This window comes from Nicotiana sylvestris, chromosome 10 (genome assembly GCF_000393655.2).
Source record: "Nicotiana sylvestris chromosome 10, ASM39365v2, whole genome shotgun sequence".
In the NCBI taxonomy this organism is placed as follows: domain Eukaryota; kingdom Viridiplantae; phylum Streptophyta; class Magnoliopsida; order Solanales; family Solanaceae; genus Nicotiana; species Nicotiana sylvestris.
Window position 1 is genome coordinate 5,010,148 of NC_091066.1, and position 25,820 is coordinate 5,035,967.

At 39.1% G+C, this 25,820-nt stretch overlaps 1 protein-coding gene across 1 annotated transcript; it reads right to left on the reverse strand.

Annotated features, from left to right (window-relative positions):
• Positions 1–23,361: 23,361 nt before the first annotated feature.
• On the reverse strand, positions 23,362–23,967 carry LOC138878955 (uncharacterized). The gene has a single exon (XM_070158522.1). It carries the CDS (start codon positions 23,965–23,967, stop codon positions 23,362–23,364), a length of 606 nt encoding a protein of 201 aa, XP_070014623.1.
• Between the last annotated feature and the right edge of the window lie 1,853 nt (positions 23,968–25,820).

Below are 25,820 nucleotides of genomic sequence, written 5' to 3' on the forward strand. Positions count from 1 at the left end.
CAGGCGGGCGAGACTTCAACAACAATTTCGAAAAATAAATCGAAATGCCGTTCTTCAAGCGGGGCTCCTGACCTCAACAACAACTTCGAAAAATAAATTGCCATTCCGTTCTTTAGGGGGGTCTCCTAACCTTAACAACAACTTCGAAAAATAAATCGTCATTCCATTCTTCAGGCGGGGCTCCTGACCTCAACAACAACTTCGAAAATAAAGCGCCATTCCGTTCTTCAGGCGGGGCTCCTGACCTCAACAACAACTTCAAAAATAAAGCGCCATTTCGTTCTTCAGGCGAGGCTCCTAAACTCAACAACAACTTTGAAAAATAAATCGCCATTCCGTTCTTCAGAGGGGGGGGCACCTGACCTCAACAACAACTTCGAAAAATAAATCGCCATTTTGTTTTTCAGGGGAGGATCCTGACCTCAACAACAACTTCGAAAAATAAATCTCCATTCCGTTCTTCAGGGGGGATCTTGACCTCAACAACAACTTTGAAAAATAAATCGTCATTGCGTTCTTCAGGCAGGGCTCCTGACCTCAACAACAACTTCGAAAAATAAATCGCCATTCCTTTCTTCAGGTGGGCGAGACTTCAACAACAACTTCAAAAAATAAATTGCCATTCCTTTCTTCAGGCGGGCGAGACTTAATCAACAACTTCGAAAAATAATTCGTCATTCCGTTCTTCAGGCGGGGAGACTTCAACAACAACTTCGAAAAATAAATCGCCATCCGTTCTTCAGGTGGGGCTCCTGAACTCAACAACAACTTCGAAAAATAAATCACCATTCCGTTCTTCAGGCGGGGCTCCTGACCTCAATAACAACTTCGAAAAATAAATCGTCATTCCTTTCTTCAGGCGGGCGAGACTTCAACAACAACTTCGAAAAATAAATCGCTATTCCGTTCTTCAGGCGGGGTTCCTGGCATCAACAACAACTTCGAACGCCATTCCTTTCTTTAGGCGGGCGAGACTTCAACAACAACTTCGAAAAATAAATCGTCATTCTGTTCTTCAGGCGGGGCTCCTGACCTCAACAACAACTCCAAAAAATAAATCGACATTCCGTTCTTCAGGCGAGGCTCCTGACCTCAACAACAACTTCGAAAAATAAATCGTCATTACGTTCTTCAGTCGGGGCTCCTGACCTCAACAACAACTTCGAAAAATAAATCGTCATTCCGTTCTTCAGGCGGGGCTCCTGAACCATTTTTCCTTCCAATTTGAATTATCTTTCTTCAAAACTACTTCCCTCAAAACTTGTACTGTCTTCCTTCTTCAAAACGACTTCCCTCAAAACTGGTGTCTCATTTCTCTACGAACTGCTCGGGATAACACTTTTTCAAAAATATGTTATCTTACTCCTTCAAAGACTACTTCCCTTAATATTGATGTTTCATTCCTCTGCAAACGTTTCCTTTTGCAAAACTGGTCTTCCTTTTTTTTTCTCTTTTTTTTTTTATTTTTTATTTCTTCCTTCGAAGACTACCTCCCTTAAAACTCGTGTTATCTTCCTCCTAACATTGTTTTCTTTAAAACTTGTTTTTCCTTCTCCCGAAAAACTGTTGGGGATACCACTTTTCACCAAACTTGCGTGGAAATGAACGAAAATTTTCTGCCCCAGTTTGACAATCTTTCTTGTGGCGCATCTTTCAGTCATCAGTAACATTCCCTGTCCCTACTTCAAATCAAAGAAAATTTGGTCAGTTTAAAACGTGGTGATTGGTTGCGATACTCCTACCGGGGATGCCATCAACTATTTTCCCATCTATGCGTTGTCTGACCATCTTGAACTGGGTTGATACCTTCCGACCTTCTGGACGATTCCATTCCTTATTCACAAACCTCTTGACCACTTTCTCAGTCTCTTTATCTGACCTCATGTATTTTCATGACAGCTGATTTCAACTGAAGATCCTGCATGTTCATTGATTAACCACTCCCTCCATCGTCTGTGTTACTGAAATACCTTTTCCGGTGCAGACCCAATATCTTCTTTTGCGGTACTATCCGTGAACTGGCATTTCCCCAACCTTTGAGTCTCCTATGAATTTCCCAATTATGTCCATTGCTTTCCGCGTTGTTCTTTCTTGATTTTCCGCTGGCCTTGACCTTATAACCCTCGATTTCTGCTGGGGATATCCTCTTTACACTGGTCCATCCTTCTGTCAATCTCATCATCGAACATACCCTCGGTTCAATCCCCCTGGGCCTCTTTTTGTTGAATTATCCCTGAATTAATATGGACCAATCTTGGGTATTTTGCGCGAACCTCAAAGCACATTGACTATTACCAGCTCATTGTGCTTGTTCTTTCCTGACTTATACCACTTTGATGTACTAGTCAGATCTCGTCTTGCATAATTGGAAAGCTGATGGCAAATTTTGAAATCATTTCTCACTTGTTCTGACCAAAGAGACTCAAGAAGAGGAAATGACAAAGGAAAAAGGAACAGAATAAAAGGCAAAAGAAAAAGATGACTCCTAACAAGAAAACTACAAAGTAAAACCTATCAGATGTGGACACCAACTCTATTGGCCATGACATGCACACGTGGCTTATCCTCCATCATTAATCGCCTTTCACAATCTTCGTCTGGTGCTTTCCTGTATGATACACAATCTTTATTCGACTTGTAGTGCCCGAAGGATTTTCACTATCAAGCCTCTCTCATTTTGGTTTTTCTCTCAACTTATAGCCGCCTCAAGGTGCCTGTGAAGGTTTTCACCGATAAGACTCTCTCATTGTATTACTTTTCTGCCAGGGATCAGAGTGTTATTCTTGACCTCCATTTGCATGACTTGGCATTTTTCGAAGATTGGTCAAAAGGTCTTTCTTTGGACCGTAACGTGGGGTTTTGGATAGGGCTAGAAAGAAAGGGTATCAGCGGCTCAAAACGAATCAATTTGGGTTCAAAATTTACAACCTTCGGAACCAGATTTCTTTACATCAAACACAACTTCTGCCCAAGTTTCTTGCTTGGGGATTTTTGATTTTTTTTTGTTACACTATGACCGAGCCGTGAAGTGCCTACGTATCCTCTTTGAGGAATCAGGTCAAACGTAGTTCCCAATTCCTCTTTTTTTTTTTGTTTTCCTTTTCACTTATTTATTATTTTCTTTTCATTTCTTTCTCTTTCTCATTTCTCCTTTCTCTTTTGTTGTTTTGTTGTTTTGTTGTTTTTGTTGTTTTCTTTTCCTCTTTTTTTTATTTATCTTCTATGCTTGTATTTTCTAGTCTTTGCTACTGATTCCGAACGAGGGGTATGAAATAAAACCAATAAGGATCGAAGGGTTAACGAAGGATAAAGTTTTAGATAGAATAATAAAATGTCTTCGTCATTCCAATCTTCAAAACAAGCCAAGCACAAACAACACAATTAAACATTCGCCACATCTTCTAATTGTGCCGGACTTGATAACCATATCCACACATTCGCCTTTTCATTTGTCATTTTTAAAGCACCGTTGGGCAATACTCTCACTTTCGTTACCATGAATGGCCCCCTTGTCAATATGGATAACTTGCTTTTATAGTTTTCTTTGTGTTTTACCTGCCCCAGTTTCACGTGGCTCGGGGTTCAAATGATCTCAAGCTGTTCCTGTTTCCCTTAAGTGTCCCGATCATCTCCCAATGACTTTATAATTAACTCTTAAGATTAGGCCCAAACTGTGTGCGCATGTCATGTCACTAGAATCGGCATTGAACAAAGACAAAACAAAAGGATAAAAAGAACTAAACAAAGAAGATGACTGGAGGTAACAAAAGACCGGAATTTGCATTAGAGAAGCGGTGAAACGGTTCGTATAATAAAACAAGCAAAACAACTGGGGTACAACCTTGGAACAAACCTAAAACAATCCTAGACAACACTAAACAAACCACTATGACAAAATAGAAGGATAAGAGGGTTTGACACAAGACAATGTCCGGATTACAACCCTGCAAATAACTTGGACAACAGAAATGACAACAAAATGAACCACCAAAGCTCCACTCCGGCTGACCAAGAAAGGGAGCGTCTTCCCAATTACCACGCGCGGCCCACTGAGCTTCGCATCAAGACCACTATCCGCTTCAACATCTTCAACTTTGGTCAATATCCTAAGAGGGTTCACATGCTCTTTATTGCTATCGTCGATTGCAATCACTCCTTCGTGAATCATTCTTTCTATTTCCCTTTTTAACGAATGACAACTCTCAATGCTATGCCCTGGGACATTGGAATGGTATGCACATCGTGTAGTAGGATCAAAGCTTCTTGCATGTGGATCTGGAGTATATTCGGGGAGCGGCTCAATCAGGCCAGCATGCTTTAGTCTTTCAAACAGACTTGCATAAGATTCTTCGATAGGGGTAAGAGCCTTTCCTCGTTTCAGCAACCTCTTGTTCCTAAATGCCTGATTTGGCCTAAAACCTGATCCAGGGGGTTTCTGGTGTGCTCGTGGGGGTGGATATGCATTTTGTGGAGTTGGCTACTTGGATTGTGAAGCATGTTTTTGGGAGTCCCATGGAGAGAAGTAGCATTGGAAAAATATAGCTGGACGACGAGTGATGGAGCTTCTCGGGTGGCTGGAAAAACTGTCATAAGTGGGTAGATATGGAGAGTATGGAGGATCGTGCGTTATTGTGTTAGGTGTTTGGGTAAGGATAAAGTTCAGGAAGCTAGGCGGTGGCAGGGGTGGTGCTTTCCCAGTCATCCATGCCTGATACATGTCTGCCACATGCTGTCTCAACATTTTTACCTCTTCTACCAACCCGTAGGCTTGTTCAACCAACCGCTTTCGGGCATCGGTGCCAACCCACTCAGTTCTATTGTTCTCTGCCATTGTCTTTTGGCTTTGTGTTGCAAGGAAGCGTTACTTTCAGGACCACAACCAACCACCTTTCTGATTATTGAAAGAGGACAAAATGGTAGCAACCTGTTAGCGTTAGGGTTTTCAATAGATAAGAAAACACACATTAAGGATGCAATGCAACTAGGCAATTAACCCTTTCTATCATGCATTTGCTTCAATTATGTGCGTCATTTCGGCTTCTTGTAATCGTGCTCCCTGTTTTTGTTTTTTTTTAAATCTTTTTAATGGTGGTCAAATCTTATGTGGATTGCCTACGTATCATGTCCCCGCATGAATCAGATCGGGCGTAGTTCTGCCACATAAGTGCGAAAACAAATTTTGGGAATTTTCCATTCTTTACTGAAATATTATAATACAAACTAGACATTTTTTGGAAAGGAGAACAAACCCGAAGTAAAACCAATTACGGATAAAAAAAAACTACTGACACATTTTGATGCAAAAGAGAATATACAGACAGACAACAGACTCCAAAACAAAACACTGACTCGAACTATGAATACATTAAAGCTCCAAAAGTTGGTGCCCGCGAGGCATCGTTCGGCCTTGCCGCGGGCTTGGGTGCGAGATCCCTTTCCAATTGCTCCAGTTCGTACATTGTTCGCTGGACGAAAATCATTACTGTTGTCATGAAGGCAGTGCAGGTCATGTCTTCACACATTCGACATCTTCTAATGATGGCATGGGCAATAGTCCCAATCTTGTTCCTGGTTCGACCTTTCTCTATGAGCAGGCGCCTTATCTGATCACTACAGCCCCCCAAAACCTGAGAATCCTGGAGATGCTGCCTTTGCAACTGCCGTATTTCATCTTCCATTCGAGCAAATAAATCGTAACAGTGTTCATTTTCGATTTCATAAGCTTCAGCTTGCTTAGCTGCCTTGTCCTCAAGGGCGGTACCACCTGACACCTCCCTTCATCTGGGAGATGAAGATCGAGGGAGATGAATATCTCAGTGTTTATGCAATCGATATTTGTGCCTTAGCCCCTCAGTAATGTCCATATAACCTGCTACCTCTTCTAAGGTTGGAGTGAGTTCAAAATCTGAGAAGTGGAATACACTGTGGGCTGGATCCCAAAATTTAACCAAAGCCTTTATGATGTCACATCTGGGTCTGACGTTCATCAAACTGGTAAGACCTCCCAGATGTAGTTTGATCTTATCTCGCTCTGAGTTTTCCAAATCCTCCCACCACAAGCGCAACTCCAAAGGGATCTTCCTCCAATCTGTTACCGGCAAACTTGGACTCGGGCTCATTCTGTATGTTTGTTTGGGGTGATTAACACTCATTGGACTCAAAGAAAGAATAAACTAAAATTGACACACATTTAAATAAAACTCCGGTCTTGCCAACACGGCCTTTCAGCACTTCGAAGAAGATTTAAAGGCTGTGTTTTACCAACCTGACAAAACGTTGAAAATGACCAAAAAATGGTTATTCTTGCAAAAACAGCCTTCCGACATCTTTTTATGGACATTCGGCTATTTTTACAAGAATGGAATCACCCGACTTATTTATGACGAAAAATTAAAATTTTTGACATTTTTTTGGCTATTTTTGCAAAAGGGGAGGTTGGACCCGATGAGGGTTGCCTACGTATCTCACATCCTGTGAGAATCAAACCGGCGTAGTTCGGGCCACGACAATAAACTAATTCTGACAACAAAACTTGTTTAAATGAATTACACTAAAAACATTTTTTTCCACTAAATTTTGGCAGAGTTCGCCGGTAACTCAGAATTATCTCTCTACACTACTATTTTTTTTCAATATTCCAGTATTTTCAGAAGCCGGTCAGCATGCAAGTCTACCACAAATAAATGCGTAAAACAAACAGGATGCAGCAGGATGATCTTTTCATTTCAGGTTGCTTGTCCTAGACGGACCCAACCCCTGTGTTGAGTCCCCTAAGTCAAGTGCACATGATGCAAATAAACGTTCCTACTAGGGATCCGGCATGAGGTTTTGTTATACTAGGTTTATCATGGGTGTTTGTTCTAGACCTGGCTTACCCGAGCGGACAACTCGAGCCGAGGATGGGAACTGCGTACCGATAACCAAAAGATCATCCAGTTTTGCAACTCCTCCGAATCCTCATTCTATTTTGGGAAATGACACTAACAGAAAGAAGTCACGACCAGCGTGCACTCCTCAAGAGAGAGAAGAGAGGGATTTCGTAGCAGTTTATATATATAGTTCAGATAATATCAAAGTGGTAAGAGCAACATTTTGCACATTTAGGCTAAAACATATAATAAAATCAGATAATAAATAAAGCCAAATAATAACAATTATTCTAAGCTCGAATTCTTGAACCCTGAACCAGAGATTCTGGGTTCGTCCCCAGCAGAGTCGCCAGAGCTGTCACTCCTCCTTTTTCAGCTACACCCCCGCTAAGGGACGTAAAGGGAGTTTTTTTCAATTAAAGGACAATCGAAACAGGATTTTATATAAAGATTCAGAGTCACCACTTGAGAGATTTATGGTGTCACAAGTCACCGGTTGAATCCCGAATCGAGGAAAATATTGACTTTGTATTATAGTCCGCGAACCAGAAATTCGAGTAAGGAATTCTGTTAACTCGAGAGAAGGTGTTAGGCATTCCCGAATTCCGTGGTTCTAGCACGGTCGCTCAACTGTCATATTCGGCTTATTTATCTGATTTTTAATACATGTTGAATCTATGTGCAAATTTTAACTATTTACCGCTTTGTTATTATTTGTTCAAAGAATTGCAATGTCGTGAGAATGCATCTCGAATTGCGCCACATAAATGTACCCGCAATTTTTGATACGTTCCAACTTCGTTGAGATTTGGATTTGGGTCACATAAATGTGCACCCGAGTGTAGGAAAATAACATTATTGAATACGCGCCTAAAGATAACGCGTTGTTGTTTTTGAGAAAAGCCGTAAAGTTCGCTATGCGGCCTGTCTCGAAATCTAAGCATTCGAAATAACTGTCCGTTGAGGGCCCGCAGTTTGTGTATTCTTATTTGTCGAGGCTCGTCTCATTCATTATTTTATATATATATATATATATATATATATATATATATATATATATATATATTTTAAAGGAATTTGCAACGTCATGGACATGCATCTCGAACCACGTCACAATCAATGTACCCATGATTAGCAACACATTTCGACTCCGTTGAGATTTGGATTTGGGTCACATAAATGTGCACCCGAGTTTAAGAAAGTAAATTATTAAAGGTGCGCCTAAAGCGACTAACGTATCATTATTTTGGGCGAGGTCGTAAAATCCGCTAAGCGGCCGATCCCGAGTTCTAAGTCATTAATATATATACAATCGTGAGGGCCCCGCAATCGGTGAGTTTTACTAGGCGAGGCTCATCTCGTTTATTTTGAAAGGACAATCCTAAAGTGACTACATTTTCTATTAAGTTTGTCTCTAAAATAAAAGAGAAGAGGTCCTAATTAGTTACATGTTTATAAGCTCGTGCCTCTTATTGTTTATTAGATTAAGACAAATGCAAACGGAAAATTGCAACAGAGCTTACTCAAGGGAGATTGTATGGTTCCTTATTCTATTAGTTAATAACACTAAAGTTGAGATTATGAATAAAAACACGAGATTGACACCCAGTAATATCCAAACTAACTAACTATTCTTTGATTAATTTAAACTAACAATATTAGAGGAATTGAACTATTGGAATTAACTATGTGTAATACAAAGCCATTTTTTTTTACTCTTTTTTACGACTTGTCGAAGAAATGCGTCAATGCTTAGAAAAAAACTGACATTAGGCTAACATCAATCACTAACATTTGAGAATATTAGTTACTAACATTATTCACATTGCTATTTAAAATGATGTTACTTACTCAAGCGAACTCACAATTTCAGAACTAACCCTATTAAACCATCATGCTGATTTCCATGAACTATTTGAACCTGTTTCGTGGCATAACCTATTTGAGACTATTACACGACTACTAAAAAAAGGAATTAACTACACTATATTTCATAACTAGTAATCACAAACTAAGATTTAATTACAATTGATATTCACATGTTTGTAGAAATAGATTCAACAGTCCAGTTTATGCATTCCAAAATCATTCCAATACATACTACGAAATATTAAGTGAACTACTGCTTATACATCAAATTAAACACAAAGAAATAGTTATTTTCGGAAATCCATTCCAACAACTCTTTACTTTCTTTCCATTAAATTTGAGAGCTTTAGAACATGTACCTGGATAATGGAAATACAAGAAGATGAGGGAGCAGTCAGCAACAGTAATAACACAGCAACGGCAACCCAACAACAGCAATTCGAACCAAATTCGAGGCTCAGAAAAATTTGAAGAAAACCAAACAAGCTCGATAGAACAGCCCCAAAAGTTTGTAAAAGATTAAACAGCAACAATACTAGTTCTGATATTCAACAGTAAAAGAAGAGAACCACTTTTCTGTTTCTTCGCTCTCCAAACACTGAACCCTTTGGATTAAAAACCAGCCTGTTTGTTACTCTCAAATTACTGAACTTTTAAATATTAAAAAAAAACTGAAAGAGAACTCGTTTTTCTTTTTCAAAAAACCAGCCCAAAACTCTCTCCAAAAATCCCTCCCTTTTCTGTCTTGAAATGACCCTATTTATAACCCAAAACAGGTATGAGCAACATATTTTAATCAATCAATTTTTAAGCTTTTCATACCATTATGTTTTGTTCCCCATACTTGCATGCCTTGTCCCTCACTATATTAAACAAATGTATTAATTCTCACTACCACATGTCTTTTCTTTATTTAATTCCCTTATTCCCCACTACTGCATATTTTGTCCCCCACTATATTAAACAATGTATTAATTCTCACTACCATATGTCTTGTCTCCCACTATGTATTAAACAATGTATTATTTTAATATTATTAGTACTTAGTGGACAGAGCACACAAATTAATCATTTTTTAAAACTCAAAATCCCGAAAATGCCCTTGAAAATACTGAAATTACCATTCTACCCCATCTACTGAAATCCCTAAAAATACTGAAATTACCATTCTACCCCTGAAAAGCTATATCTAATCCTCCTAAGTCAATTAACCAAACTTTAGAAATTATAACCAATTCATCTAATCAATTTCCAATTAATACTCAAACTCTGAATAACAAACTCACCCAAACAAACTCCTAATCGACAACGTTCATGAATTAACAACAGAGTCAGATTCATATCCGAACAAAGTTAATGGAAAAAATGAGTAGATTTCAATCACTAAACTTGAGCATCAATCGAACACAAAACAGTAGGAAAGTCATCCAAAACGCACACACACACAAATTCAATGAATATGCAGTAGGAATATCATGCGAAAAATGTTCAAAAATGAAACCACATATTAAAGCGAAACCAAAGACAAAGCAACAAAAATCCGTGAACGAACTATGGCTGACATTTATGCTAACGATCTGACGTCGAACAATGTTGAACTTCCAATGAAACCCAACTTCGTTCGCAACACTGTTTCGACACTTGACTAACAGACACGGATTCGAACGGAACCTCGACGGACGGTGAAGACCTCAAACCAACCTCAGCTTAAAACTATTTTGCGTGTGTGCTGGTTGGTGTTGCGACTGACTGGAGATGGAGTTGGGTGAGTTGCTGGTCGTGAGGGTGTTGAAAATGACTGAGGGTGTTAAAGACGACTGGTCGTGAGCTGCTGGTTGTCAGCTGGACGACGACGGATGAAGCAGCAGCAGCCATGACGATGGGGACGAAGAGGATGTAGAAGGGCAGCCATGGGAGCTGGAGATGGAGGGGTCGTTTAGGACGAGGGGTGAAGCAGCAGATGGTCGTTTGGGACAATGGGGACGGGGCTCAGGCATGGGCTTTCGCTGGTGAAGATGAAGGAGGAAATTAGCCATGGACGTGAGGGGGAAGGGGGTGGTTTGGGGAAGATGAAGAGGAGAGGGGGCAGGTGGTTTTAGGGTTTTGGGGTTGGAAAAATGAAAAATGAAAAATGGAAGAAAGGGGGGGTATTTGTTTGGGGTTATGGGGCGGACTGGGTCGGGTCGACCCGGTGGGGGTTATTTGGTTTGGGCCTGGTTGATTTAATTTAAAAGGTGGCCCAGTCCGATTTTCTTCTTATTTCCATTGCTTTTTTTTTCTTCTTTATTTTTTCTTTAACTAAAACTAAATTCTAAAAATCCTAAATTATCCTATAGAACTAAATTAATTTATAAAAGTGATAATTCATTCTCAATAACAATTAACACACAATTAAATAGCAATTACGATAAAATCACACAATCTGGACATTAAATGCTAAAACTACAACATACATTATTTTTTTGATTTTTGTTCTTGCAAAACAAACTTAATTGCTCCTAATTGTTGAATCAAATCTTAAATGCAAATGCAACATATTTTTGTATTTAATTTAACAAATAAACATGCACAGACAAATACAAATAATTATCAAAAAATGCCACGAAAATTCTCAAGATTGCACACAAAGAAAAATTGTTTTATTTTGAATTTTTGGGAGTAATTCTCACATAGAGCAAAAATCACATGCTCACACCATCAACAACAAGGTTAGGACTTTGGTTCAGGAATGTGGAACTAAGGATGCTGAAATTGCTAGGTTCAAGGCTCGTGTGGTTGAATTGGAAACTGAGAGGGATGACCTTAGAACTGAGCTAGCAAAAGAAAAGGAGAAGAGTGATGGAATTCTTTAGAATATGTTGAACCTTCTCCAAAATCAACCCTCTAGTTACTCCAAGTCTTAGGTCTCCTAGCACTTGCCTTCTGAACCTGTCTAGTACCCTAGTGACCCCTAGTGACCCGGGTTAGGAATTTTTCTATTTTTTTGCTCATGTTTTGAAAAAATTTCTTTCTTTTTGTAGAATGTGTATGGCAACGTATCACTATCAATGACAACAACTGTTTTCTCTTGTTCTATGATGATTCTGATCTTGATAGTTTAAATATGTTTATTGATTATTGATAATTGCACCATGATTTCACTTGTAGTTGCCCCTTTCATGAGTACTTTTTAAAATCTGGGATTCACATCAAGTATTCAACTTTTCGATGATGCCAAAAGGGGGAAGATATTATGCTTTACACATTATTCTGAATAAGTGATATTTATAACCTAATTAACCTGGTCCTTGATGAGAAGTAAATTTTCTAAGTCTAGTGTTGATGGTTAAGCTGAGTTCTTACATGTCTTTTGCTCAGTAAAAAGTACAGAGTTTATCATCATCAAAAAGGGGGAATTTGTTGGCCCAAGAACAGGTGAAGTTTTGACGAATGACAAATGAACTCAGTCATGGACCAGGTCCATCATATGAAGCACAGTCATAATCAACCTACATATGTGAGATGCACGTGAAAGAGATAAGTCTCATTGATCAAGCAGCAATATCTCCTGATCTGATAAAAAAGGTTGCACATTGTATAAGGGGAGAAAGTATCCTTTTGTGAAGAGAACACAATCCGGATAAAGGATAGTGTTGGACTTTGTGGTGTTCAAGGACTCAACTTCGATGGAAGATCAGCAATTGAGTCTCAATCAAACTCTAATTACTAACTCATTAAATAACCATGATTGTTCTCTTTTACAGGTGTAACGCAGAAGTTAAACTAAATTGAGAGCAAAAGAGCGAGGCAATTTTGCAAGATATTTATGTGATATTTGAGTGTACATTTCTGAAGCTACTTGGACGAGATAGAAGAACCAATTCCATTGTGTCTTTCTTTTATTCTAGTTCAATTGTAGTAGGTGATTTAAACTTGTACCTTTCAGCTTTCATAGAAGCAATTGTATTAGGTACTTTGAGTATTCAAGTTAGAGTTAACTTGAAGTTGTGGCAACAGTTGAGGCTGTGTGCCACAACGGGATTAGAGTTAATCCTTAGGTTTACAAGAGTTTTGTAAATGTTGTTTTGGCTCAGTGATTTTAGTGGAAGTTTGGGAAAATCCTACTGAGTAGTAAGTCATGGTTTTTTCACATTTTGTTCCAGGTGTTTTCCACGCAAAAATATCTGTGTTGTTTATTTTATGTACTTGTTATTCTGCAAATAGTAGAGTTAGTACACCTAGAAGAACCAGGTTCTTCTAGAGCGAAAAATTGGGTACCACACAAATCACCCCCTCTTATGTAGTATTGATGCATAAAACATCAAGGGTCACTCGCTTCGCCCCGTGCTCGAATGGCGGTTTCAGATTTGGTAGTCGTGTTTGGCAGTTTCAGATTTGGGTTTTTTCTATATGAAAAGGGTGAATTAAATTCCTTTTAGCCAATCCTGGCAGCCTATATTTTTCTTGAACAAAAGTTTTGTTCTTTTGACTAGCCTTTTCTTTTGCAGTACACTTACTTTTATAGTGACCAGTCTTTCCACAGTGTGTGCAGATTTTGTTCTCAAGAAGAGTGATGTACTTGCTTTTGGGATCCCACTTAGGTGCAGGGGTCTCACAGCCAATTCCTCTTTTATTGCTACTGTGATGTTCTTATATCCATGAAAGTGCATTAGAGGACCTGTTCCACTTATAGGTTCTATCTAGCTCATGCATGACCTTGCTCAGATCCTCATTTAGGACTCTTATTTGCTCATCCTTTTGTACAACTCATATTTCATTTTTCCTACATTTTCTTCTAAAGTGAGGTGTGTGTAATCAACTTTCTTTTTACCTGTTACTAATTTCAGTTTTACATTTTCAGATCTTATCTCTAGGACAGTGGTGTCAAGTTCATGAACCTGTCTCTTTAACTCAGCATTCTCACTATCTCTTTCACTCGCCCTAAGTTCCAGATTTTTTAACTTAGCTTTCAAAATCACACACTCCTTAGACAACATCTCCTTTTCATTATTTAGATCCTAAGATTCATCAATGAAATCCAGGAGTAACTCAGACAACCTTTCTTTAGACAAAAAATTGATCTTGTCTTTGAGATGAATTATACTTACCTTAGATTCCTTATCGGATTCTGCAATTGCCATACGTGCTTTTTCATCTCCGTCTTCATCTTCTAAATCCTCATCTGAGCTTACTCCCCAAGTAGTAACCATAGCCTTTGTTGATCCTTTGTCTTCTTGGGATGAACTTGTTCCTTCTTCATGTTTCTCCGTTCATCCCTTTCCTTCTTCCATTCAATTTCCCATTGAGGACAGTTATCATGCGATCAGTCTTACCACATTTAAAACATTCCTCGTTGGTTTGTTTTTCAGGGACCCTTGGTTTGTTGTAGGTTTACCCTCTTGAATAACCCTTTCCTATCATTAGATACTTCTTGAAATCCCTCATGATCATAGCCATTTCATCCTCCTCCAGATCTGCACCTTCAGAGATTATGAGATCCAGGCTTCTTTCCTTCTTGGGAGCATCCATATTCATGGTTTGCCTTCTAACTTTGTAGGCAGTGATATTTCCAATTAACTTGTTCAACTTGAGAGTGGTAATGTTCTTCGATTCCTCGATAGCAGTGAGTTTGCTTTCCCAGGTAACTGGCAAGACCCTTGTCAGAATTTGCTCAACCTTAATCTTCTTCAAAGATAATCCTCCCAAGAGACTTAAGTTCATTTGTTAGTGTTTTGAACCTCGTGTACATCTCTTGGATGGTTTCTCCTTCCTTCATGGTGAAATTCTCATATTAAGAGTACAACAGTGTTCCTCTTGATCTCTTCACTTGAGGAGTTCCTTCGTGAGCCACTTGAAAAGTGTCCCAAATTTCCTTAGCAGTAATACATCTTTGAATTCTGTTGTACTCGTCTGGAACAAGTCCACACACAAGCCATTTCTTGACCTTAGCATTCTTTCCCCCTTTTTTCAAGTCTTCAGTCCTGCAGTCAGCTCTAGTTTTTGGCACTTCTACTCCCTCGGCAGTCTTCTTCGTGGTAGCCAGGGGACCATTAGTAATAATGTCCCATAGCTCACAGTCTTCACCTATGATGTGATCTCTCATCCTGTTTTTCCACCAGGAGTAGTACTTGCTATTGAAGAGTAGGGGCCTAGCAGTAGATTGTCCTTCCCAGTTTCCAGGTGGTGCACTCATCTTGATCTATTCCTAAGGTGTTAGCCTCTTCAAGGAAAACACGCTCTGATACCAATTGATGTTTTAGACTTCAATACCACACAAGAGGGGGCATGATTTGTGTGGTGCCCAATTTTTTGTTTAATCTAATTATAGAAGGACCTAGTTCTTCTATGTGTTCCAACTACTAATGTTGCGGAATTATAAATACAAAAATTAAAGAATACAGAGATTTTACGTGGAAAACACCTGGCTCAAAAGGTGAAAAAACCACGACCTACTTTCCAGTAGGATTTTCCCAAACTCTCCACTAAAATCACTGAGCCAAAAACTGCATTTACAAAAACTCTTTTGTAAACTAGGATTAACTTTAGTCCTATTGTAGCACACAGCCTCAACTGTTGTGACAACTTCAAGTTAACTCTAACTTGAAAGACTATGAGTACCTAATACAATTGCTTCTAGATAAAGCTGAAAGGTACAATATAAAACCACCTACTACAATTGAACTAGAATAAAAGACAGATACTTGAAACTAGTTCCTCTATCTGGTTCAAGTAGTTTCAGGTTTTCACGCTTGAGTCACACATAAATTGCTTGCAAAATTGCCTTGCTATTTTGCTCTCAATTCACGTTTAGCTTCTACTTATGTGTGTTACCTATAAAAGAGAACAACACTAGTATTTATGGAGTTAGTAAGTAGAGACTGACTAGAACACTTATGTTACTCTTCCTTGGTGGAAGAGTTCTAGTTGGTCTCATCCTCTAACTCTATCCATTTCTTAGGTTGGGATCACTTACCAATGGATTGGGGAAGAAGGGCTCTTGGGAAAATTGCCTCTAAGGTTTTCTTGTTTTGAAAATTTGAAGAATGAGAGAAAATCCCGTTTTTGCTATTTGTCCAGTTGCAGATGTCGCATTTGTGGCATTTGCAAACCCCGTAAATGTGTGAAGAAACGGTCGCATTTGCGAAGTCTTCCCATTTTTGCGATTATTTCAATTGCGATGAATAGTTCGCAATTGCAAATAGTGGACCGTCCGCAAATGTAACCAAAATGATCGTATATGCGAAGAAGCTCTCCCCAGGTGCACTACGCAAATGCAAACCTAGCAGGCTTGGAAACATTTTGCAAATGTGAAGTCAGACCTCGCAATTACGAGATTTGAGGCATGCACTAGAAACAGCTGCACTAACTATTTTTGCTAAGTTCAATTTCACTCCGTAGCCAATCTGAAACTCACCTGAGCCGTCGGAGCTCCAAACCAAACATGTACACAAGTCTAACAATAGCATACAAACTTGCTCCCACGATCAAATCACCAAAATAACACCTAGAACTATGAATCTGACACCAAATTAAATGAAAATTTCAAGAAAACTCATAAACTTTTATTTTACCAACCGGATATCTGAATCACATCAAACAAACTCCGTTTCTCACCAAATTTGACAGACAAGTCATAAATATAGTAATGGGACTTGATAGCTTATATGAGTCCACAAAACTATAGAGCACCTGATCCTTTATGAGTTTCTACTGAGAATACTTATGAAGCAGTAAGTAAAAGAGACAAGGGATATTTTACGTAGAAAAATCCCACACAAGGGGACAAAAACCATGACCTACACTTGTAGGCTTTCTACTTCACTAACTTGTAATCTCACTAATACAAGCCACTTTGTAATAACTATATTACAAAGACTTCAACTTAACTAACTTGTGATACTCTTACCACAAGCCACTTTGTGACTCTCTAGTTACAAAGACTTTAAACTTACGACTAAACCTAGTCGCAACATAAACTCAGAAAGTTTACGGATTTTGGGTTTCCTAAAACATAGATTCTAAGAAAGCAAGATAGGAGTTACAATGAAGAACAAATAACAAGATTACAACTCAACTACGGATACACATAGAATCATTATGAAACTGGTCATTTAGTGGAGTTATTTTCTTGTTCTTGACACACCAATGACTTCAATGCCGGATGAACACTTTAATGCTTGAGAGAATATCACTGAGCTCCCCAGTCAAAATATTATGCCTGCACCAGGTTGTTATACTACAAAAAACATCACAATGGTGATGTCAATTCTTGGTACACACTTCTTTCGAATGAGAAATGACTGCTGCATTATCTATCTCACTGTCGCGTGTATAGTTGCGGACAGTCACCTTTTGTTGTTGTGTTCCAGTTGTATGGTGGACTTGTACTTCTGTCGAAGAACCTTAAGGGACCAGGTCCCTAATGTGTTCCTCTTTGTAATAATTGCGGACATTCACTTTTTGTTGTTACGTCCCAGCTGTACAGTTGACTTGTACTTATGTCGGGGAACCCTAAGGGACCAGGTCCCTATTATGTTCTTCCTTTGTGGTTGTTCACTCATTTACTAGGGATGAGACTGGACATTTTTCATTTGAAATGTATATAGGTTCTCTATCTCTTTCTTGACAATTAGTTTGTTAGATCATCAAAACATACGAAGCATAAGGCAAAGACACTGAAAACCCATCAATTTTGCCCTATTTGACGATGACAAAATTAGGTATTGATAGTACTTGTTTAGGTTAGAAATAACTAGATAAGGTACTAGAAACTACACAAATTCCCCCTGACCTTTTGCTTTTGATTCCCCCTTAATCAGATCCCCTATATTTGCATCAAGTTTCTTCACAAGTTCCCCCTAACCTTCCTGATACCTTTTCCCCCTTTTGGCATCATTAAAAAGATACACAAGCAGGCAATCAGCACAAAGAAGTCTAACATAACCAACTTATGCCACATATGTGCACACAACATGACAGAAAACCAGAGGAAACAGCATTGTATAGGCACAAAGAGGAGTTATTTCATTTATATTAACAATGGATTGAGTAAAACAGGAGCAGTAATGGTGAAATCCAGCATGCCATCACAAAAAACAAACAAAAAGAGAATAATAGCCACAAAACATTAGAGCAAAAGATAGCTGGCCACTGAGAGGATCCTAGGGGGTACTAGGAGAGAGAGGTTTGGAAAAGGAGGCAACAATGGTTTTGAGAACCAGGTCCAGTCGGGCATTTGTAGGAAGTTTTCCTTCAAGCAGTTTTACACGAAGCATATCATTTTTCTTTGTCAGGCGAGCAACTTCTGCATTAACGAAATTGGGTCCTTTAACTGCTTGATTGAGCTGAGTTTCGAGTATGGCATTTAAAGCCCTCAACCATCTAATCTCTTCAGAAGCTGCATTTTGAGCATTGATCAGCTGAGAAATGGTTGAGATACTTGCACCAACCCTTTCTACGCACTCACATTCTTCCAGAGTAGTTTTAGAGAAGGTCTGCTTGCATGTGCCCACTTTGGGATTACCCAAGGGGACCTTGTAAAATCTGAACACTTGAGTGAGGAGAAAGCCATATGGCAGTCCATGATTCCCACCTTTAATGTTTGCCACCTTTTGCATATGATCTATCATGATTGATGGCATATTAATTGGGACAAACTCATCAAGTGACTCCATTAAGACCATATCTGATTTTATAGCAACAGACCGCCTTTCAGAACGAGGTAAGAGCACATTATTGACCAGTTCAAAAAGAAGTTGATACTCAAGAAGTAATACCTTCTTATGCACATGTTCCCCCTGCTGGATAGCTTGCTCTTTCATGATAGCTCTCTTAAAGTTGACACCACATATACCTTTGACTGAGGATATTCCTTCACATGGAATTTTAAGAACCTTTCCCAATGCTAAAGCATCGAGTACAATGTCTACTCCATTTACTAGCACAAAAATCTGATCCCCATCAATAGTAAAGAGAGATGCATAGAAATTTTGTACCGCATCTTCGTACACATGAGGCATGTTCCCTTGAAATAAGTTCTCCCATTGCTGAAATTCCACTATCTCTAGAATTTGTCTCATACTGGCCATCTCTGAAATTGTTGGGTTAAATGTATGACCCACAAGACTTTATGAGTTCTCAATCTCTCTTGCCAGAGACCACTGCCACTGGGCATGGTCCTAAGAGAAACAGGTCCCCTTACAGTTTCCCATTTTCAATTTCTAGATCCTTCACCTGACTTTCCTTTCCAACTTACTAGCCCCATAGTATCATCTTCATATATGGCTTGCTTAACTAGACTCCTCTTAGACTTGTTGCTGCTCCTCACAGATGCACCATTTCATTTCTCAATAGCTTCATCACAAGCTTCATCCACAAAATTTTGAGCTTTTATAGATTGGTTCACTAAGGAACCCAGTTCCTTTAGAACATTTCTGTCAACCCCACCTACTAGAACACTCTTGTCAGTAACACACTCCCTTTCATTCATCAACGTCTTTTTCCTTGTCTTGACACTCCTCCTACTTTTATGCAATGTAGACTCAAAACCCTCTTTCTGATGCGACCTGATAGTGGGTGACTTATAGGAGAATTCTAAGAGCTTAGGATGATCAAGAGGTGCAGGAATGGGTTTGCTAGGAAGAGAATCAGGCTCTTCAGTAGGTTTTTCTGGGAACGTCTCATGAGCCAAAAACTCAATGAGTACTATGGTTCTTACATCGCTAGGAATGAATTTTTTTCCCCTGATATTCAGACAAGAGATATGCTCCTTCATTCATCAGACTCTCAGCGATAGCCATGATATTATACGTTGTTTCCTTTTCTGGTGACTCTGTGAGAGTCATTAAGTCCAAATAGAGGAGTTCAGATACTGATCAGGATCACCGTTAAAGACATCTGACACTTGAGAGGTGAAACCTCCTGAGTGTTCTTTGATGAGATCAGAAGGATGATGAGACATAGGGTTTTCAATACATGGAAGGGAAATAGGGTTTGTCAAAAAAGAAAAAAACTATAGGAAAAATGGAGGAACCAGGTGTGGATACAGTAGTATAGGAAGGAGTGGAATAGTGAATTTCTGGGGATAAATTTAAGGATGATAGAGAAGTGGGAGTGGTGTTAATGGTGGGAGAAGGAAATGATCGTTTGATTACCATTATAGGAGTATTTGATAGGCAAGTAGAGTGAGAGAGAGAGATGAAGAGAGGATCACAGATATACAGAAGAGATAAAGGTTCATGGCTTGTTATGAGAGAGAAGGAAGGTTTTATTAAAAGAAGGTCTAATGATGAAAGGAGAGAGAAACGAGTTCTGGATAGTTTTGAAAACCACTGTAGGTTTGTGGTAAAGCATTATCCTGCAGAGGGGATGAAAGGATTTGAAAGACAAGACATGACATGCAGGTTTTGAAAAGTCGGATGATGTGGCAGTTGAGTTAATTTTGTTAACATTTTTTGAGAAGGCATGCAGAACAACACATTACTACTTACATATCCAACTGATGGAGAATCAGGTTCTCCAGTAGATTTTAATAACCCAAGCTTCACCTTGTTTCTTCCAAAATATTCCCTATTCAAGGCTTTAGTAAAGATATCTAGAATTTGGTCTTCTGTGCTGCAGGACTTTCCACAGATCAACCCTTTCTCCACGATAACCCTCACAAGATAATGCTACACCTCAATGTGCTTGGTCCTCTTGTTTTGAACTGGAGAGAGAAGGTATACCATCGGAGAATACCCCAAACTTTCAATTGTTGTTTAATTCATAGGGTTTGAGCACTACATATTCTGCAACTACATATTCTGCTTCATTTGTTGACAAAGCCATTGAGTTTTGCTTCCTTGTGCTCCAAGAGATGAGACATGATCATGGTAGGTGAACCATTCCAAAAGTGCTTTTCTTTTCCACAAGATAACCTGCATAGGTAACATCAGCATACCCAATAAGGTTAAAACTGTCACCTGAGGGGTAATACAGGACCAGGTCATGTGTTCCCTTAAGGTGTCTCACACTTCTTTTGGCAGCCTTCAAGTAGGGTTCCTTGGGACTTGATTTTGGATTCTATTCTACAGTGGAAATATAGAAGAGGCAATTTTTTTTTTTGAATTTTTTATTCTTATCTAAATCCAGAATGAAGGGGAATGATTATGTTATCAGGTATATGGAAGCTTTTGTGTTTCCAGTTTGGAACTGAAGTTTGATTATTAGAGGAACTTGGTAGGTTAATTGGATTTCCCTGCGCTCCTTGTTCAATTACTTGTAGAGTGTCTTGCACTGCATCTCCACTCTTTCTTCAGCTTCAGTGGTAGTAATTGAAGTATCAGGTTCCTTGTGAGAGGTGGAAGAAGATGTTGTATTGTATTTCACCTGTCTCTTTCATCTTACTTATCGTATTAACCTTCCCATTTAAAATCTCAAATATTTCCAAGGGACCGAAGATGGTTCATTACATTGACCATCACTGTTTCCTCCTTTATTAGAAAATGGTGTCTCGTTGAATAGCGCATGAACACTTCCTTCCACTTTGTTGTAGACTTTTTGGCCTTTGCCTTGTGGGGAGTATCCTAGAAGGATTCCTTCATCGCCTTTTGCATTAAGCTTCCTAAGCTCTTCCTTCCCGTGGTTGAGAACATGGAATTTTCATTCAAAAGGTTCTCAGATGAGCTATCTTTGGTTTTTCCTCCATTTGGCAACTCATAGTGGGTTTTGTTCAGGAGGGACTTGATCATACACCTGTTCACCAAGTAGCAAGCAGTGTTTATTGCTTTTGCCTAGAAATTTTTGGGCGATTCCACTATCTATGAGCATTGTCCATGCCATATCTTCCAAAGTCCTACTTCATCACCAACTGACTTCAAGCATCTCATATCACCAGCTTGTAGAAGTTCAAAGTCAGCACATAGATGTTCTTGTTTCTTTTGGCCTCTAAGACCACTTTACCAGTTACCAGATTGGTAACAGTGCAACCTTTCGATAAGAACTCTACTTTGTTCCCTTTATCATACATTTGAGAAACACTCATGAGACTGTACTTAGGCCATCCACATAGTACACATTCTCAATTGAGTGACATAGAGATTTTCCAACCTTTCCAATACTGAGAAGGAACCCCTTTTTATAAAAAAAAAAAGGTACATTCCCTTCCTGCAGGGCTTTCAGTGAGAAGAAATCCATGGTGCTTCCAGTCACATGCTTTAAGCATCTACTGTTCATGGTCCATTGCAATTCGCTTCCTCTCATTGTTCCCTAACATTCAAATTATGGGTTAGATTTAGGAACCCAAACTAGTTTGGGTCCCTTATTATAAAAAAATGGATAGATAAGATCTTTTCTAGTCCATGCAGGCAGTATTCGTTTCTTGCAAGCGGTACCTGATCCCTTGTTAGTAGTCACTTTGTCAGTGAACACTTTGTTTTTCTGAACAGATTGAACCCTGGCCTGGAAATTTTCTTTAAAGTGACCATTGGTCCCACAGTGGGTACACATCCAGTTATGAGGAATAGTGACGTACTTGTTGTGAGGGTTGTAAGGAGTTTTCTCCCTTTGGAACCTAATTCCCTGCCTGTTTCCACTATTGTTGAGATACATGGCAGTGACAGCATTTGAGGACCAGGTCTACTTTAGAGATTTGTCAAGATCAATTTTTACTTTCTCTAATTCAGCTTGAAGTTGCCGATTTTTCTCAAATTCACCACATAGACTAGTTTTCACAACACTTAATTCCTTTTCAAGCTTGATATGTATCTCACTCGCTACTTCCTTCCCTTTCCCAAGACTCACAGTCCTATGTTCTCTATTGATTCCCTTAATGGTTTCCTCTAGGTCAGTGATTATCACTAAAAAATCATCTCTCTCTTGCTCAGTAGTTGCAATTTTTTCTTCTAGAGTGTGTTTCTCATTGCTAAGACCTTCTATTGTTTCCTTCAAGTCAACAACCACTACCATCAGGTCATCTCTCTCATTTTCTACACTAGTTATTTTTTCATTCAGAACTTCCTTTTCTTTTTCAAGGTTAGATATGGTCTCATTTAGGTCCACTACATAGACCACCAGATCATCTCTAGACTGTTCAGCTTCTCCTAGTTCTGTGGTCAATATCTCCTTATCATTATCAAGGCTATAATAAGCATCAATTAGAACGTTTGCTAATGACCTTAACTTTTTAGAAGAGTCGGATTTCAGATTTCTCTAAATATCCCTGAAATTTACCTCATCATCATCAGGCTGAGTCATCAACCCGAACAGTGAGTCATACTTCAATGCTTCAGTTTCCACTGCCATCATGGAGCTATTTTCTGCATCTGGTTCCGTTTCTGATTCACTGGAAGAGTCTCCCCAAGCAACAAGAGTTTGCTTTACAATATTTCCAGCTGCACTTTTTCGGCTGAATCGTTTGTCTGGAGATAGGTTCCTTTTTGCTGCTTTGTCAAGGTTTTATTTGTATTTCTCCCGTTTCTCTAGTGGACAGTCTTTGATGAAATGCCCTGGCTTTCCGCACCTGTGACAGAGATCATTGTTTCTTGCCTTACTTGAACTGTCCCTTTTTGTATACCATTGTTCCTTCTAACCATCTTTCGAAATCTTTTAGTAATATAGGCCATATCACTATCTTCTTCACTTGATTCACTGCTTTCAGCCTTGAGTACTAGGTTTTTTCCTTCTTTGGCTCTCTCCTTTTACTATCTTTCTTTCTTTTCACCTCGTATGTCTTCAAATTACCAATCAACTCATCCATGGTTAGAGTTTGTAGATCTTTAGCTTCAGTGATGGCGTTTACCTTACTTTCCCAAGAATCAGGAAGAACGCTAAGGATTTTCCTTACAAGTTTGTTTCTGGGAATAACATCTCCAAGTGAGTGAAGCTCATTTATGATGGATGTGAATCTGGTGTGCATATCCTGTATAGACTCATCATCCTTCATCCTGAAGAGCTCATACTCTATGATGAGCATGTCAATCTTGGACTGTTTAACCTGAGTAGTTCTTTCGTGTGCGGTTTGCAACGCTTCCCATATTTCTTTGGCAGTATTTCCAACTGAAAATCTGTTGTACTCATCGGGTCCTATACCACATACCAAGATTTTCTTGGCGCGATAGTTCTTTTCTATGGCTTTTCTATCAGTATCACTGTACTCCTTTCTATCTTTTGGCACCATTGGTCCAGTTTCTTCAAGCTTCTTCATAGGAACATGTGGACCATCACAGATGATGTCCCACAGTTTTGAATCTTCGGCCACTATAAAATCATGCATGCGGGTCTTCCACTAGCCGTAGTAATGACCATTGAATCTAGGAGGTCTATAGGTTGATTGTCCTTCCTCAAAGATAGGTGGAGCATCCATTGAGATCCTTTTTAGGTGTTAACCTTTTAGAAAGAACCCGCTCTGATACCAATTGATAGTTTATATGAGTCCACCAAACTTTAGAGCACATGATCCTTTATGAGTATCTATTGAGAATACTTATGAAGCAGTAAGTAAAAGAGACAAGAGATTTTTTACGTTGAAAAATCCCACACAAGGGGATAAAAACCATGACTTATACTTGTAGGCTTTCAACTTCACTAACTTGTAATCTCACTATTACAAATCATTTTATAATAACTCTATTACAAATACTTCAACTTAACTAACTTGTGATGCTCTTACCACAAGCCATTTTATGACTGTCTAGTTACAAAGACTTTAAACTTATGACAAACCTAGTCACAACATAAACTCAGAAAGTTTACGGATTTTGGGTTTCCTAAAACATAGCTTCTAAGAAAACAAGATAGGAGTTACAATAAAGAACAAATAATAAGATTACAACTCAACATACGGATACACATAGACTCATTATGATACTGATCCTTTAGCGGAATTGTCTTCTTGTTCTTGACACACCAGAAACTTCAATGTCGGATGAACACTTTAATGCATGAGAGAATATCACTGAATGCCCAAGTCAAAATATTATGCCTTGCACCAGGTTGTTATACTACAAAAGACATCACAATAGTGATGTCAATTGTTGGTACACGCTTTTTCCCAATGAGAAGTGACTGTTGCACTGTCCATTGCACTGTTGTATGTACAGTTGCGGATAGTCACCTTCTGCTGTTGCGTTCCAACTGTATGATGGACTTGTATTTCTGTCAGAGAACCCTAAGGAATCTGACAAGACCAAGCCAGAGGTGCAGCTACAGTTATTTTTCAACTTAAAAGTTTCAATGCATGTACACTAAAAGCAACCTGAATAGGAGAAGGAAGGGAAGAAATGGCCGAGAATCGGGTCTCATACATTACAAACTGCGATATAAGCTAGATATATATAAAAAACCAATATCTGGCCGGGATGTAGAAGAAGATGATGCTTTATCTTTTTTGGGAACTGATTTGGAAGTTTTATCCATGACTCTAAGCTAAAGTGTACGGACGGTGACAAAATGTGATGTTTTACAAGAACTTGACATTTTTCGGTGCTTAAAGGGGCAGTGGAAATTGATGATTATGAGAAGAGATGAAGAAGCCGAAGATGAGATGAAAGAGTAAAGTTCTTTATTCAAAGGAATAGCCTCATATTTATGGAAGGGCGACGACGATTCGGCGGCACTAGTGGCCGATCAGTACTGGCGTGCACTTAATGTTTTCGGGAAGCGAACCTACGAGACGTTTCAGTCATTTCGAGCGCCTACATCACGAGAATGACATCATCACTATAGACTCTGGAGGATCAAGGTTCAAATCGTTTCTTATCATCTTATTCTAAGAAATGCGTAGACTATCTGTATACAGTCAAAATCATATGCCCCGAGTCCAAGGCCCATGTCTTAGCAAGTTCGAGTTCGAGACCAAACTCGAGCTCGAAGACAGAGTGCAACGCCCGGAGGATAGGAGTACGAAGAATACCGAGCCGAGTATGTTTGACCCTGAAATAGTATCGTTATAGATTTGTGACAAAATGAGCTAAATTCCTGCCACGTCCCCAAGATCATAGCGCAAATACTGAAATATGATTGTACGATTCCGTACTAGGCGGTTAGACAGTTGTATCAAGAATATTCGTTATTGTAAATAGAAATATTCCTTATTTAGGGTTCCCCTATTCTATAAAGGGGACCCCA